Below are 18,020 nucleotides of genomic sequence, written 5' to 3'. Positions count from 1 at the left end.
TGTTGGAGTTGGAGCTTATTGAGGTGGAAAAACAGTTCATTTTAGTGAAATTAATAAAACTGAAAGGCAGAAATGAGAGAAGATGTCGGAGGAGATGGTACGTATGGAAATGCGTGAGAAGGTACGTGCAGAAATGTGTAGGAGGAAATGCGATGCTACCAAGCCGGCCAATCACCGATCTTGCGGTCCGCGTCGTCGCGACGTGTAGTTACATTTTTGAGGAGGTGCGCGTCAGGCTACGGCGAAGGGTATGCGATATGGGGCGCGTCTCTGCGTATGCTACGCCTACTGCGTGCACACTATGCAGAAGTATAAATTGGCATTAACACCAACAGGTTCAAGAAGTCCATAATCCCCACAGAGCGATTAGTCTTTTAAATGAATGAGTGAATGAGAATATTTAATGTATCGATTTAGAATGTGTCCTTTGTTTTGTGTCGATGGTATGTTGTATGTGACTGCTGGCTGTAAACTAAATTGCCCCATGGGGGATAATAAAGCCTAACTAACTAACTATAATAGCATTATGAGGTTGCATGTAAACTAGGGCTGGGTATTGAGACAAATTTCACAATTCGATTCGATTTCGATTCACAAGCTTGCAATTCGATTCGATTTCGATTACGATTCGATTCAATATCGATTATTTTGGATATCAGTTACAATAAATGGCAATTTTTCTCAAGGGAATCAAATCTCTTAAATGCTGTCCCAGATAGCAAACTGACATTGAATCAACGTGGAAATATGACATCGAAACAACGTTGATCTGACATAGTTTTGCTCATCGAATTAACGTCGAACCAACGTCAGACGCGTCATTCTTTCAAAACTAACGGAAAATCAACTTGAAATCAACGCGTTGTTTCAACTTTATGAAAGCAAACCAATTTTCGATTTTCATTTAGCTTTGAAGAATGCCGCGTCTGACGTTGGTTCAACGTTAATTCGATGAGCAAAATCAACGTTGTTTCAATGTCATGAGAGACGTCGTTTCCACGTTGATTCAATGTCAGTTTGCTGTCTGGGGTAAACTATGGTCTATGTCTAGTTGTAGCCTACTAGGCTTCATTAGCCTAATATGAAGGTAATAATTAACTGTTTTGTAGCTATACAGACACTTAAATTACACTTTTATTCAAAAATATGCATTAAATATTGAAGAACACTAACGAGTGTGGACTAATGAGTTTATGTGGAGTTTTCTGAGGTAAATATGACGATACATGCATTGATTACAAGCTGTTTAATTGACGTCTTTCCACGGTTGAAACGCTGATTGAGGGAATCAATGTGACATGATAGTGATTTCGATAAGTTGTACTCTATCTTTTAACACACGTTCAGATGCTCATTCATGTTTATTTCGCGCTGTAGCTTGTATTATTAACCCGGAAGAGAGATCAGCTCTGCTGTTTCTCTTGAGCTGCGACAGAGCGATCTCACGCCACAGCGCCAAAACGGCAAAACGCAATTTATGTTTTTGAATTTCTAAAGAAAATGGACGTAATTTGAAAATTGAGACTTTGTTTCATATCAATAGTAACAAAGGACAAAGATTATTGCGATTTGTTGGATGCGCGCAGCCGCGATACAATGTCTCATTCATTCAAATGAAACAGGATGACTAATCGATTCTTTAGATTTAAGAATCGATATCGGTTTGTAAAAATGAGAATCGATTAATATCGAGAAATCGATATTTATTACCCAACCCTAATGTAAACACAGCTTAGACTAGGCAAAGGTTCACAGGAGGAGAGGTAATACCTTCAACACACTGTGATCGGCTTATAACGCTATCACTATAGTTTTGTTTTCATATTGATAGTGTCACGCATCATATTAATAGTGGCATATGCATTTAACATCAAATACAGCTTAAAGTTACTGCACTTCTGCAGCCACTCAACTGCTCACAAGACACATGACAAACAATGCACAAGTGAGGACCACACAACCACAAGTCTGCTATTTGGGATTAATTGGAAACACATCTTAGATGAAAAAGGATGGTCATTATAAAAGTATTAAAATCGCATAAAGTATTTAAGAAACATAATATCAGATTAAATGTTTGCATCAGTAATATTTTCATCATTTGTCCTCCAGTGAGAACTTATGTCTATAATATTTATCTATAATATTTTAGAACGTCTGGTATACTACCTCAAAATGGTGCAAGCTAAATATTTTATTTCAACTTTTAATTTAATTTACTTTTTAATACAGCATATAGCCTTTTATCCATTGATAACAAGAGGGAATGCTTTGCAGAAATACAAATGTTTGAAAATGTTCAAGGTTTGCTACTGTTCTGTTTGACTGGCTGAATTATTATATGATTGATGAATTATTAGGCTATTATTTACTGAACCATTTATAGAATTTATTTTTTTGTTATTATTATTTTTTTTTATTTCAGTAACATCTCCCCCCCAACTCTACTCCTGTCTGTCTCGTAAGCTCAGGAGAGAGATAAATGAAGCCCGAAACGTGTCCTTCAACCATGTGGAAGTTTGTTATCTCTCTTGCAGAGCTTAGGCGTGAGTATAATGTCTGGCATTGAGGAAGACCTTTGCCAATGACATTACCCAAGGCTATAAAGCAATAAACATTCCCTGCAACCCCTGCGTCAGCACAATGAAGTACGGCATAAAAAAACCACACAATATGTTTCCAGGAGGACAGTGGCGTTTTAGCAGGAAGACTTCAATGATAAGGGTCAATTTCTTTTTGAGTCATTCCTCAAATGCTAGGAAAAACAAACTCAAGAAATTATATTTTTGAATTAAGAAAATAAGGGCCTATTCACATTTCATGGTGGCCGAAAAACTCTCATTATTGTAACAAAATTTGTAATTGAGTGACAGAAATTGAAAATGAAACCTGGATAATATTATACTGTCTGAACAGAGTCTGTTTTTTTTTTTTTTGTAATGAAATAACCAAAAATAAATAGAAAAAATTGGCACACCACATACTACCATTACAATTTAAATAATTCTCATTACGGTAGCTTTACAATAAAAAAAGTTCAAGTTCCGTTTATTTATAGAGCACATTTACTACCGGCTGGTAACCGCCCAAAGTGCTGTACAAAAATTATAATAAAACACAATAAAACAAACAGTGATCACTTAGGATCAGTGAGTACAAGTCAATTACATGTTAAAAGCTGCATCAAATAGATGAGTTTTCAGAGCAGATTTAAACTCAGATAAGGAAGAAGCCATTTTAATTTGAGTTGGGAGTTTGTTCCACAATGTGGGGCCCGCTACTTCAAACGCTCTATTTCCCCTGTTTTTCAGTCGGGTTCTGGGAATCTGAAGGAGGCATTTATTTACAGATCTAAGCCCTCGTTTAGGGGTATACAAGTGAAGTAGTTCCGATAAGTAAAGTGGTGCAAGATATGCATAATTACCTTAAAATAAGCTTCATTAGCTTTATACATAAAACAATTCTTTAAATTTTGTGGTGAAATATGACCCAACAGTCAAACAAAGACCTGTGTATTAGGATTGAAGATTTGTCCAATTCCCCATCCTAATGTCCACTACTCCTCATCTGGACAGCAGGGTGGATAAGTTCAAAGTTTTATTTGCCATTTTTATGGCACAAAGAAACCATACATGATGCATTTTGAGGAACATGTACTCACGCAGTCTCCAGTTTCTTAAACTCTGGGATGGGTTCAGGCTTTCTGCGGAATATGAGCCAGTAGATGAGCAGGCCAGCGATGAGGGAGAAGAGGAGGAGGTCCAGGCTACCGAAGAAGGGCTCGTCCTCATCCACCAGCTCCGGCTGGGTGGAGGCGTCGGGCTGTGTGTCTGCCATGATACGAGGAGCACAGCTGCATCCAGACAAAACACATCACATGTTACACTCATGCCAGTGTTGGATCATCCAAAAAGGAAAATCAGTTTAGTCTCATCCATGTAAGGTGCAACCACACATTTAGTAACCTTGCACTGACAGTTTAATCCATGGCTAACTAAATATCAATATGCACTAGTCTTGCCACACAATACAGTATATCAGCCACGCTCTAAAAGTCAAAATTATTAAAAGTTAAAAAAATGTAGTAAAATGAAAACGTGCCACAATACGGTTTGGCGGCATACACGTTTAAAAAAATGAATCAATGAGTAAAAAAAAATTATTAAAAACTGTGTGAATTTACACACTTAAAGAATTAGTTTATCCAAAAAGTGAGGTGTCAGAGTAACGATGGCCTCAACTGGGTGCTCACAAGCAGCAGGGTTAAGTCAGCACAGGCCTGTCATTCTTTACCATCCGTTTCACTTTTAAAGCCTCATATATTTATATCACCTCTCAAAAGAAGGAGAACAGAGATATGTGACAAATTTAGGGTTCCCTCTACAGCACCAGCACTATGGGACAATCTGACACAAACACTAATGTACTAGACAGTGATTCAAATTCAATGTACACCTTATTGATGATGATGTATGGCAAGCAGATGAGCCGAGAATATGAACGCAACACACTAACTTGCATTATATCATGCACTTGTGTTGATATCCTATTCTAGTTTTAGGGTTATGGTATGTGACCCTAATGGATGGGTCCGGATGTGTTATGTTCAGGGGAAAAGAATAAAGAGAAAGATGTTCATACTGAATTTGGTGTTTATTATTAGAAGATCGCTATCGGCCGATAATCGCTTTGGGGAGTTTGATTGGCCGTCTCTGTTAAGGGATCTCATGCTTCACCTCACGCATGAAGTGTTGACTCATGTTGACGACGCAGAGATTGGGCGCCGTCTCAATCTCTGTCCGGCGCGGGTACAATAAGTACAATGCAATTCATATTCTTTATATCCTTTATAAATCCGCAGTCCATAGTTTTTCCTCTTTGAGGCCATCTCTGTTCGAAGTCTGCTATTGCAGTAATTCGTGGAATTATCAACTTTACGTGGGTTGTGCCTCGGCACGGCAAAGCGTGGATGAACACAATGTTTTGAGGAGAGTGTGTGGCTGTCAGTCACCGCGCCGGTGTGGATACTGGCATTCAGAATCACAGATTATTCTTTTTGCAGACTGATCAAATGAAGTAGCGTGTGTATGACACGCCAATTCGTATTTCCATTTTTGGCGTGCTATCAAGATGATCGCTTTTCAGCATGTTTATGAACGCCGTTGACTTAACGTTATTACTGTATATATAAATATATGACTTACCTCAACCCCGTCCCTAAACTTAACCGTCACTGGGGTTTATTGGCATTTATGACTGTTCACTTACCATCCTAGGAAAAAAAAAGATCACTCCCCAGATGTACAGTAGATCTATATTTTGCTTCGTTTCGCTCGGACATTTGACGGCGTGCCATGTACAGACACGCGGAATCACTCGGTGGTTAATGGCGTAGACATACACGCATACACACAGATACACGCGGATAGCTCAAAATGCGTAGAGATAACACGCCACTTGACTCGAAAGTGGCGTGTACGTTTACGCAAAAGTCATTGTCACGAACTGCTCTGAGGAGAGGGTTGAGATCCAAACGCAGCTTTATTTAAGATTAGTCGTACAGGCAGGGTCGAGAATAAGCAGACAGGACAATGGAGAATACACAGTGGGAATCCGGGAAATAGGCAGAGGTCAGGGCAGGCAGCAGTAATCAAAATCCAAGAACAATCCAAAGTAAAAAACCAGAAAACAAACACGGAAACCGCTCAGAAATGCAGTGTAACACTTAAACAAGACTTCGCAGGGATTGAACAAATGAACCAGGTATATATAGACAGACAAACAGGATGATGCACAGGTGAATGCTATCAGTGAACGAGGTACAGGTGAGTGTGATGAGTGAAGATGAGTCCGAGCAGTGAGTTATGGGAATTGTAGTCTGAGAGTGATACAAGACTAATCTGGAGTGCCTTCTGGTGGGTATCAAGGGCACTCCAGCTGGTGACCGTTACATAGCCCCCCCTTTAAGGAGCGGATTCCAGACGCTCCTCAAAATGTCCAGGAGGGAGGTGGAGCGGAGTCGGACCTGGGGGCGGGATTGAGGGCCAGGCCCGTGGAGCGGAAGAGGACCTGGAGACTGCGGTGGAGCTGGCTGTGGAGGCGACCAGGTCGGAGCAGGCTGTGCGGGCGGCCAGGGCGGAGCAGGCTGTGCGGGTGGCCAGGGCGGTGGAGACCCCTCGGGTGGCCACGGCGGTGAAGACCCCTCGGGCGGCCACGGCGGTGAAGACCCCTCGGGCGGCCACGGCGGTGAAGACCCCTCGGGCGGCCACGGCGGTGAAGACCCCTCGGGCGGCCACGGCGGCGAAGACCCCTCGGGCGGCCACGGCGATGATGCCCTCTCAGGACCAGACACCGGCTCAGGAACAGACACTACAACAGAAATGGTCACAAGGACAGACACAGACACAGAAACAAACACTGGATCGGGAGTAGACACTGGATCGGCCATCTTGTCCGGAGACACTGGATCGGCCATCTTGTCCGGAGACACTGGATCGGCCATCTTGTCCGGAGACACTGGATCGGCCATCTTGTCCGGAGACACTGGGTCGGAGGTGGCCATCTTGTCCTTAAACACTGGCTTGGAGGCGGTGACGTGAACAGTCTCTAAATTGGCAGAAGTAACATGAACAGTCTCTGAATATGCCATCTTCTCTATAGACACTGGCTCGGAGGCGGTGACGTGAACAGAATCTGGATCAGCAGGAGTGATTTGAACGGTCTCTGAATCGGCCATCTTGTCCGTAGACACTGGCTTGGCAGAAGTGACGTGAAGCGTCTGTGGCTCGGCAGAAGTGACGTGAACAGGCTCAGACTCGGCAGGGCTGACATGGAACTCAGGCTGGGCTGTCTCGGCGGGACGAGACTCTGGCTGGGCTGTCTCGGCGGGACGAGACTCTGGCTGGGCTGTCTCGGCGGGACGAGACTCTGGCTGGGCTGTCTCGGCGGGACGAGACTCTGGCTGGGCTGTCTCGGCGGGACGAGACTCTGGCTGGGCTGTCTCGGCGGGACGAGACTCTGGCTGGGCTGTCTCGGCGGGACGAGACTCTGGCTGGGCTGTCTCGGCGGGACGAGACTCTGGCTGGGCTGTCTCTGGCTGTGCGGTCTCTGGCTGTACGTGACGAGGCCCTGGAAGCTCTGCTGAGACGTGACGAGGCTCTGGAAGTTGGAACCCTGGAATGACGGTCTTCTTGGCCCTCCGAACTGACATCAGCTGCGGCTGTGTCACGGTGGACATCAGTCCTGGACACCCATAAACGGATGCCATGGCTGGCTTGACGGCTGAAGTGACGAGAAGATTCTCAGGCAGTGCGGTTGTGATAACCTCCTCCTCCACCTTCCCTACGGTGAAGGTGGATCCACAAAACTCCAGGACAAAGTCAATATACTCTGCCAGGGTCCAGCTGGGGTCTTCCTCTGGTAAATTTATCCTAATGTCCTGGTCTAGTCCACTCCAGAAACAATCTTTCATCATTGAATCATCGCCGGGAACAAGATGACTACAATTGCAGCTTTATTTAAGATTAGTCGTACAGGCAGGGTCGAGAATAAGCAGACAGGACAATGGAGAATACACAGTGGGAATCCGGGAAACAGGCAGAGGTCAGGGCAGGCAGCAGTAATCAAAATCCAAGAACAATCCAAAGTAAAAAACCAGAAAACAAACACGGAAACCGCTCAGAAATGCAGTGTAACACTTAAACAAGACTTCGCAGGGATTGAACAAATGAACCAGGTATATATAGACAGACAAACAGGATGATGCACAGGTGAATGCTATCAGTGAACGAGGTACAGGTGAGTGTGATGAGTGAAGATGAGTCCGAGCAGTGAGTTATGGGAATTGTAGTCTGAGAGTGATACAAGACTAATCTGGAGTGCCTTCTGGTGGGTATCAAGGGCACTCCAGCTGGTGAACGTTACAGTCATGATGTCATGTTGCTTTTTGGAAGTATGACCAATATAAGAAGTTTCACCGGAAAATGTCGGAAAAAAATAACATCCACTTTTGCTCTGACCAACTAAGGGAAAAATAGCATTGCAGTAAATCACGCTGATTAAATCTAACGATCGTTTTTATTATCACGTCAAAAACCATGCCAATTATGCTTTGTTCTCAAATTGTTAATGTTCAACATCAGCATTGCATGACTACATTTAAAGCCCTTCCGATATATCCTTGTTTTCGCATGGGCCGGTTGGAGTCTCTTTTTTTCTGTAGCCACTCTGAAGTCTGAACGAAGTCTTTCGCATTTTTACAGCGGGTGAATCTGTTGTCACTGGTGAGTGGTGATTGTTGTTTGAACCTAAGGTCCACGGTCAATCTGACTGCAGTAGATTTGAAAGATATTAATATAAATGATGTTATTTTAGCCAGCTCACATACCTGTATTCACTTCCTGTTTTCGGTTGAAGTCCACAGTAGTCGATTGTTGAGTTCGCAAGCGCAATCATTGGTAACGAAGCAACAGTGGAGACTGTCAGCTGTCAGTCGATGGCGGTGCTGTGTGGTGTTCTGAGAATATCAGCTCAAATGGATTGTTCATCCGAATCAGATGTTGAACATCATTTAGCTACCAATGGCGCACAAACTTGAAAATCGACTACTGTGGACTTCGACCGAAAACAGGAAGTAAATACATGTAGCTGATTTAACATCATTTTTATTAATATCTTTCACATCTACTGCAGTCAGATTGACTGTGGTCACTCTTAAAGGGTTAGTTCACCCAAAAATCAAAATTAAGTCATTAATTACTCACCCCCATGCTGTACCAACCCCATAAGACCTTCGTTCATCTTCGGAACACAAATGAAGATATTTTTGATTAAATTTGAGAGCTGTCTCACTACCACATTGGCTGCCAAAGGGACTGGCTCTTGACGGCCCAGAAAGTCAATGAAAAAAATGTTTAAATGTTTAAAACCCTGGCTCAACTATAAGTTTATCAAGCGACGAGAATACTTTTGTGCGAAAAAACAAAAATAACGACTTTATTGGACTATTCCTTTTCTTCCTTGTTGGCCTGAAACGAGACTTCCTTAGATTTCCATGACGCATGCGCGGGAACTGAACTGAAGTAGTTGAAGGAGATCGCAATTCTCGCGCATGCGTCGTGGAAATCTAAGGAAGTCTCGTTTCAGGCCAACAAGGAAGAAAAGGAATAGTCGAATAAAGTCGTCATTTTTGTTTGTTTTTTCGGAGTTCTACTTTAAGTGAACTTGTACAGTTGAGAAAGTTGTGTATCAGTACATTGGATCTGTGCCACTCTTAAAAGTGACAGCAGCCTAATAATCCTTTGTCTTTTGCTGTTTGATTTACATCACTGCTCTTGAATGACTAACTTTTGTAACGTTAGTTGTAAGGATTAATCGTATTTAATTTAGTCAAGGAATACCATCCAGTATTATTTTACATTTGATGTACATTTTTTTCAAAAAATGTTATTAACCGCTGTCTCAGCAAGTATTGTTGTTCATTTCCACGGCAAAATCTTTATTAAAAGCGCTTCTTTTTTAATATGGTTGCGCAATGTATCGGTTTAGAATTGATAAAGTGATGTGCACATCCACAATAGTCACATTTGTGCTTGTCACGTGCGATGTCAAGTATAGGGATCATAGTTGACCCGTGATCAGCAGACCCCAGGTACTGCAAAGTTTAACCTGCATCATAGAGTGAAACTTTATCATTTGCATGTGTCCCTATGATGATATAGGCTAATGACTGTTGTTATAAGCCTATAATTCTCTCCCTTTTAAACCGGTATGTAATTTCATACTGGTATTGCCCCTCATAATCGGTATAACTGGTCTGTTACCTTACATCATGACAAGCTCAAACAAATCCTCTCTGGATTTCAACATTATTCATTCATTTAGCTATTCATCCAAAAACAAACACTTGAGTATTCGACTTAAATGTTAGTATTACTAATATCAAATAACCCGATGTGGTGGAAATGAACTTTAATAGACTTGTATGCTTTGAAAACTTGAAGGCTTTTGTCAAGTTGTTGACATACAAGGAAAGGTTGTCAGATTTATCAAGTACACAAACTCAAATGATGTCGTTGTTGCCCGTATTTAGCATTTAATTTGCAGCTTCTAAATGACTGGCCATAATTCATGCTCCCATCATGAAAATAAAGAAGAAGAAAAAATAGTGAACCTTGCATTTGACAAATCTGTCAAACCATTTGTTCGAAAAGAAACTGCTTTGTCCGCATCAGGAACATGATAAACATGATGAAGCATTTCATGCTTCAAACTAATGTGTCTCAGCAGACAAAAAATACTACTAGTGATAGAAATGATTGGAGTCAACTGCAAATGATCTCTAGAAGTAAGAAAAGTGCAGTACGCCAAACATCTTTGCAATACTGTTTCCAACTTAGATTCTGATTACATTTATTTAAAATTAATAGATGTATAATATTAATAATATCATTTATAGTAATGTTAAGTATATTATTAAGTTAATTCATGAACTATGTGAAATTTCACAAAACATTTCACACTTTTTACATTCAAGGCAACAAGTTAACAATGTGCATCATTGTGTGAATCCATGAGGCCAAATTAATAACACGACTATTAGCTACTTCCTCAACAATGCAGAAAACTACTTATTACATTACCAAACCACAGAGTATACTTTGTTTATATAACGTTAAATGCAAACGTAAAACAGATGTGGAAATCACAATGATGAGCATACTAAAATGTTGAGCAAACATGGGCAATCTAAACTGTAGAATAAAGTGAATCAAAACTCATTAGATGTGTAAGTTAACGTTAGTTTGAGGTCTTTTTGACTGTTTACTGTTTCTATAAAACTGAAGAACAACAAACTGAGAACTAACGTACAGACACACCGTACTAATCCGCTGCACATTTTTAGCGACATCTAAATGCAGAACTTCTATGTCGATACCATCTTTATGAGATAGTTTTAAAACAGACAAGTTTGAGAAAAGTCCTTACCTGCTCCCTTCAGTACTGACAAGAGATTCACGCGATGCGGAAAACTGATGTGATGTCACTCCTCCTCCGTCATACAAGCTCGACGGGTCCATTCCTCTAAGAGGGGGACATATTTGTAAATGTAGGCCTATGTATATTATTTTACGTGGGTAAATAAAATCATATTTATCTATAATGATTATTTTTCGTAGTTTAAAATACGTAGTAGTGTGTCCTTATTTCGCGTTGTGGTAGTACAAGTTTTACAAAACTATATATCCACCTGGTGAAGAGCAGTGGACGCTTCTAAAAAAAGTTTTGTAATGTTGCACATGCAACGTGAATAATCCATTTCAAAGTGCAACGGGTTAAGGGTGATGGTTATGCAATCATTAGGGTGGTATAACATGTTTTCAAGTCCCTGAATCCGCAGTAAACTTTCCTCCATTGTGAGGTTACTAAAATATAACGACGTGAAACATTTTTTTTTTTTTTGCCATTTTTTCTAATAAAAAACCCTACCTGAATTGCCTTTCAGTAAAGTTTATAACCTCTCTAGACACATATGATCAGATTATGCTTGGTCATGAAATTAGTAAAAAATATGCTTAATACCAAAAGTGAAATCTGGAATGGGCTTAATAGCCCAGACGTGCTCCAAAAACGCCAACTTTTAATGTAAATGATTCACCTTTTTATTAAATGAACACTTAAATTTTGATGAGTCAGTTTAACAAACTTAAATTTCCATAAACTTAAGGCATTTTTAAAAATTGTAAAAAGGATGTTTTAATCAAAGTTGTTAGTTGTTAATATCAAGACATAATAAGTGTTGGGACAAGGATCGACGCTGGTGCATTTATTTCTATTTATTTAACTGAATAAAAAAAACAACAACTGTCTAATTAAGCCCCTTTCACACAGCGAGTTGATCCCAGGAAATTGCCGGCAAATTGCCAGAACGCCTTCTGTGTGAACGCAAACACGACCTGGGATTGCTTCTGGGATTGATCCCAGGTGGGACCTAGTAACATTGCCGTAATCAGTCCCGGAACGCGCGCTGTGTGAACAAAAGCCAGGACCAATGCCGTAAAGGGTGTGTCTTTAGTGATGACGCTCGTGCCATCGCGCGACTCTGTTGCTCTTAGAAGAAAGTTTGTGTTCGTCATCAACAAAGAAAGGACGAACAAATACCTGCAAACAGGGCCGGCTTTGCCGACAGGCGACACAGGCGGCCGCCTGGGGCGCCATCTGCTGGACGGGGCGCAAATTGCAGAATTGAAAAAAAAAAAGTGAATTAAATGTATGTATCGTATCATGAAAGCTGCGCACACGCTGTACACTTTTACTGTACATTGTCTACACTACACACTGCTTGTATTTGTCCATTTCTTTTACAAGATTATACAATCCTAAAAAACGACTGACTCCAGGCAGCAGGCAGCTGTCAAACTCACGCGCGTTGCTCAGCAACCGGGAGTGGCGCGAAAACATATGTTATGCGCGAGCCAGATATCTGACAGCTGGTTTTAGCGCTTTAGTTTCCTCGGTGTAATACGCACGGTTCCGTGCCTTCGGCTCAAAATAGTCCTCGTCGGCTTTGTTTCGCCCGATTCGACATGTTGACAAGGGGATGCCCGCGTATATTCAAAATGGTTGTCACGCGCTGCTTTGTTTACGTTATGTGTATCTGCAGCCGGCCGACAGCGTCGGTTTTCCTTTATATCTGCAGAAATAGACAGTTGGCTCATTGCACGCAGGCGCAGAATATAGCTGACAGTCGCCTATAGTTCTCTCGGTGTGTTCAAGTCATGGTTCAAGTGCAGCTTTTTACCCCGGCTTTCATCAGCGCTAGTTCGTCGGCGTTATATTAACCTTCAAATGGTCTTCGTTTCCTGTTTACACTTCTGGGCTTCGGGGTCTATACGACCAACAATTGATTGAGTAATTGTACAAAACATATAAATTTTTAATCATACAAATATTATATATATATATATTTTTTTTTTTTGTTTGTTTACTTCTCATCTATTCATTAATGCTGTGTTTTTGGAGATATAAAGTACTTTTGTATCCATATACCACACAATTCCTCAACTACATTAGCTTGCATGAATTTTTTTTTTAACGATACATTATGCTGTAGTACTAGGCCTTCATTTCTGTGTAAATTTTTTTAGATTTATGCTGGATTTTTTTTGACACATGAAGAAAATATTTTTAGTCCTTTTTTATTACTTTTTTTTTTTTGACATGGGGGGGGGGGGGGGGGGGGGGGTTGAGGGCACTCTCGCCTTGGGCACCAAATAACCTAGAGCCGGCCCTGCCTGCAAACTAGGGCTGCACGTTTTCAAGTTTTTCATTAACCGTTAACCGCGGCCCTTTCGGTTAATACTCGGTTAACCTATAGTGTGCGCGCCGCAACCTCGAGATACAGAGTTAATTTTTAACACCTTTAATAACTGGTTGGACCCCATGCATTTGAAACGAAATTAATTTATAGAAATAAAACGCAGTGGTAAGTTCAGAGCAGTTAAAGTGCGCGTTTCCATCACCCTTCAAACTGAAATTGCCAATTGAAAATACGCACATTGGCAACACGTCCATTTCGCAAAAACTCTGTGTCCCCAAATAATAATAATAATTATCATTATTGTAACATTTTATAGGCTGCATGTAGAAGACGCTTTTATCCAAAAAAGGAGCAAAGCACAAATAAACACAATATTTTGACGCATATCAGTGTGCCTAGTGTGGAGGCTGCGAGACGCCCATGTGAACACTTGCAGTTTCATTGCAGTTCTTTCAGTGGAAACAACTTAAAATACTCTTTCATTTCTGGTCATACAGAAAATAATAATACATTATTCGCAAATACATTTATTTGCGTAAACTCACAATAACAAGAAAATGTTGTGCTTTAACAAACAGGCGCGCATCATGATTTCCGTGAACTGAAGCGCGAGACCTGAAACAGCCGCATTAGAATTTGTTCGTTTTAAATTTGGACATTTAAAGCTTTGCTTTAATTTAATTTAATTTTAATTTAATTTAATTTTGCTTTCGAATTTGTTCGTTTTCGAATTTCGAATTCGAATTGGACTTTTAAAGCTTTAAATGTCCAATTCGAATTCGAAATTCGAAAACGAACAAATTCGAATCAAAAGCCAATATCTTCTGACTATGTAATTATGTAGCTTAGCTATTTCTCTCTAAAGGTGCATCCGGGGATGGAGATTTGTTTTTAGGAGAAACTGATTTAGAAAACAATAGTTTATTAATAAACAATTAATGCCTCGTTATTTTATATTATTTTATTATCAGACACATTTATTATATCTTATAAATCATATATAAATCCCCTTTCTGTAGGCTTACGGCTCTTTTCATTCAGCACTGCGGGGGAAATATAATTTCCAGGTTCTAATTTGGCGTCAGAAAACACAGAGATTCCAGAAAATACACGGATAATGTGACCCAGCATTTGTCCCGGAATTGTCTGATTTCGGTTCATTCACACTGCCAGTGAATTGCCGGGATCTGTGTGTGTGTTCACACACAACCCGTAAAAATCCCGGGAAGACACATGACGTCAGGATGAGACGTATAACGGACGCGTCAAAAACATGTAAACGCGCATACCGTACACGCACTGGTGAACGATCTCAGCTTCAGTACGGATAGTGAGGAGCTCCTGGTCTCTGCTTCGCTCCAGTTTGCAGTAGGAGTGTCCATGGTTAACCGGTTAACCGATTAGCAGTAACCGTTTAAAATTGCATAACCGAGTGAAACCTTTTTGCTCGGTTAAGTGGCCTCAATACATATTTGCACAAAACTTTTTCGTTTTTTTTTCCTTCTGATTGTCGATAAAAAAATATTGTGAAATGACAGCGTTTCTATTAACGGTGTTATGCGACTAAAACATTTTTTTCCTTTCGCGATAAGCCATTCCAAAAATAATGGCAACGGACGTTGGTATCACAGCCACCGCACTAGACATTATTATTATTATTTATGGAAGGAGACGTGGTGTGTCATCCAAGCATTAATGGCAGGGAAAGTCGCAGAGTTTCTGTGTGTTTTTCCCTCATTTCTGCTCCGCGGTCTTGAATGTGGCATTTCTTTGAGGTTTTGTCTAGTAGGCTATTCCTTGTATCTTTTATGAATTTTAAAAAAGAACTCTGCCTCGTATATGTCCAAACAGTCAGTGTACTGTTGTGTTCATTCGTTTCCCCTTATTTAATCCGTAGGCCTAATTGCAAAACGAAAAATGAACGGTTGTTGTATTTTGTAAAACGCAGAGTTGAACACCAAAATGTTCATTTGAACTGTACGTCAAATGTTGCGCAAAAGGCTAGGCTATATATCGACGAATTTTCAAATATTTGTTTGATTGTTTTGCCCCTTTAAACATTTAAAATATTTGACAAATGAATATGGAAAAAAAAAAGATTTTACTGGTTTTCTGAGGCCAAATTAGAACCTGGAAATGATATTTTCCCCGCAGTGCTGAATGAGAAGAGCCGTAACCACAGCCTACAGAAAGGGGATATATAGATGATTTATAAGATATAATAAATGTGTCTGATAATAAAATAATATAAAATAACGAGGCATTAATTGTTTATTAATAAACTATTGTTTTCTAAATCAGTTTCTGCTAAAAACAAATCTCCATCCCCGGATGCACCTTTAGAGAGAAATAGAATTAGATAGGCTATAATTACATAGTCAGAAGATATTGGCTTTTAATTCGAATTTGTTCGTTTTAAATTGGACATTTAAAGCTTAGTCTACTCAGACTAAAGCTTTAAATGTCAAATTTAAAACGAACAAATTTGAATGCGGTGGCTGTTTCAGTTCTCGCGCTTCAGTTCACGGAGATCATGAAGCGCGCCTGTTTGTTAAAGCACAACGTTTTCTTGTGTTAACCATTCCTGCTTCTGTCTCCTAATAGTGATTGGAAGACACAGGGGAGATTCATCTTCTCCAGGGCCGGAACTTCTCTTCCCGGGGTTAACCCCCAAAACTTCACAATTCACGCTGTGTAAGAGTGTTGGTAGCATAAAGAAAACAAAGAGGCCGTCTTGCCGAAGACTTTAGGTGCTTTATTTTACTGGCTGCACTGAAATAGGCTACACTGCACATAACTAACTATCTGCACCGATCACCGCGTCACTCTCGTGCGGGAGTCCAAAGGTGAAAGTAAAAGAGGCGCGCCTCGGACATCTCGCACTCTCTCAATCTCATTCACACACACACTGAGCTATGCTGAACTAAACACATCGGAGACACATCCCACAACACTTGTTATTGTGAGTTTACGCAAATAAATGTATTTGTGAATAATGTATTATTATTTTCTGTATGACCAGAAATGAAAGAGTATTTTAAGTTGTTTCCACTGAAAGAACTGCAATGAAACTGCAAGTGTTGACATGGGCGTCTCGCAGCCTCCACACTAAGCACACACACTGGATATGCGTCAAAATATTGTGTTTATTTGTGCTTTGTTCCTTTTTTGGATAAAAGCGTCTTCTACATATGCAGCCTAATAAAATGTTACAATAATGATGATTATTATTATTATTTGCGGTCGGACACGGAGTTTTTGCGAAATGGACGTGTTGCCAATTTGTGTATTTTCAATTGGCAATTTCAGTTTAAAGGGTGATGGAAACGCGCCTACTTTAACTGCTCTGAACTTACCACTGCGTTTTATTTCTATAAATTAATTTAGTTTCAAATGGGCTCCAATCAGTTATTAAAGGTGTTAAAAAATAACTCTGTATCTCGAGGTTGCGGCGCGCACATGGTTAACCGAGTATTAACCGATAAGGGCCTCGGTTAACGGTTAATGAAAAACTTGAAAACATGCAGCCCTTCCGTACTGAAGCTGAGATCGTTCACCAGCTTTGTAGAACGGTATGCGCGTTTACATGTTTTTGACGCGTCCGTTATAGGCTACGTCTCATCCTGACGTCATGTGTCTTCCCGGGATTTTTACGGGTTGTGTGTGAACGCACTCACAGGTCCCGGCAAATCACTTGCAGTGTGAATGAACCGAAATCAAACATTCCCGGGACAAATGCTGGGTCACATTATCCGTGTATTTTCTGGAATCTCTGTGTGAAAGGGGCTGATTTACACAAATAAAACATATTTTTTCTGTTTTACACAAATAAAACATATTTTATGTCTAACAGCAGCAACACTAATATTAACCATGGGAAAAATACATTTACAAAGTTTAATATTTTTAAATGTAAAATAAATAAATAGCAGGTGAGTCTTTCAACTTTGCATAATTGTAATAATTTACTAAACTACAGTTTTAAAAGAGAGCAGCCACAATGGAATAAGTAAAGTTGGCTATACATTGTCAGGAAAGTACCAAAAAAAATCGAGAATACCTCATTGCAAGGGCACTGATTCAGGGCTGTTTTATTCAATTAATGTAAAGTTAAGTTTTTGGGACATGACATTAAACACTGACAGATCTCTCAAGATCTCTGCAGAGGAGGATTAAACAACAAAAACAGATTGACTTTATTTCTGTCAGTCATCAGGATTTCTTTTTGAGAATTAACAGAGGTTTAGATTTGGATGATTTATTGAAAAAAAATAATAATAATACAGTTTTTTTGTTACCATTATGGTTATCAGTGTTTGATCTATCGCTGTTGAGATCTTGAGAGATCTGTAAGCGTTTAAATGACTGTTGGGATTTAAATGGTTGTCTGAGTTTTGTGGGTCACCATTGTGCTGAAGTGTAGCCTGGCATGCCAGACCTACAGACCTGACTTTCAACACCTTTTTGTTTTTAAGATGACTAAAAGGAGAAAAAAAAAATACAAGCATTGACTTACTTCACACAATCATTACCAAGGGTAAGAGTGCAAAGAATTGCAAAGGAATGTTAGTGTGGGGTTAAAAAGACATCGAGACATTCAAACTACACCTCTCAAAATGTTTGAAAAGCAAACAAAGTGTCAGACATCTGATGCCAGCTCAACAACACTTGACATGATGCTGCTTACAGTGATAGCTGCTGC

At 40.2% G+C, this 18,020-nt stretch overlaps 2 protein-coding genes across 2 annotated transcripts in view; both read right to left on the bottom strand.

Moving 5' to 3' along the window:
* The window catches only part of porb (P450 (cytochrome) oxidoreductase b), a 52,121-nt gene extending 40,993 nt beyond the window's left edge, over positions 1-11,128 (bottom strand). Inside the window, exons 1-2 of the mRNA XM_039654839.2 lie at positions 10,987-11,128; positions 3,662-3,853 (exon numbers count right to left, since the gene is read on the bottom strand). Coding sequence (XP_039510773.1) covers positions 3,662-3,853; positions 10,987-11,078 — 284 coding nt within the window. The 5' untranslated portion in view covers positions 11,079-11,128. The remainder of the gene's footprint in view (positions 1-3,661; positions 3,854-10,986) is intronic.
* Positions 5,852-7,471, bottom strand: LOC148973295 (uncharacterized). The gene is made up of 2 exons (XM_089121609.1): positions 7,118-7,471; positions 5,852-7,030 (listed from the first exon to the last, which is right to left on the bottom strand). The coding sequence occupies exons 1-2, from the start codon at positions 7,469-7,471 to the stop codon at positions 5,948-5,950; spliced, it is 1,437 nt and encodes a 478-aa protein (XP_088977735.1). The 3' UTR covers positions 5,852-5,947.
* Positions 11,129-18,020: the final 6,892 nt, after the last annotated feature.

The sequence above is a fragment of the Pimephales promelas genome, chromosome 16, assembly GCF_988280905.1.
Source record: "Pimephales promelas chromosome 16, fPimPro1.hap1.1, whole genome shotgun sequence".
In the NCBI taxonomy this organism is placed as follows: Eukaryota; Metazoa; Chordata; class Actinopteri; order Cypriniformes; family Leuciscidae; genus Pimephales; species Pimephales promelas.
Note: the sequence above shows the minus strand (reverse complement) of the source record. Positions and strands in the feature narration are given on the sequence as shown.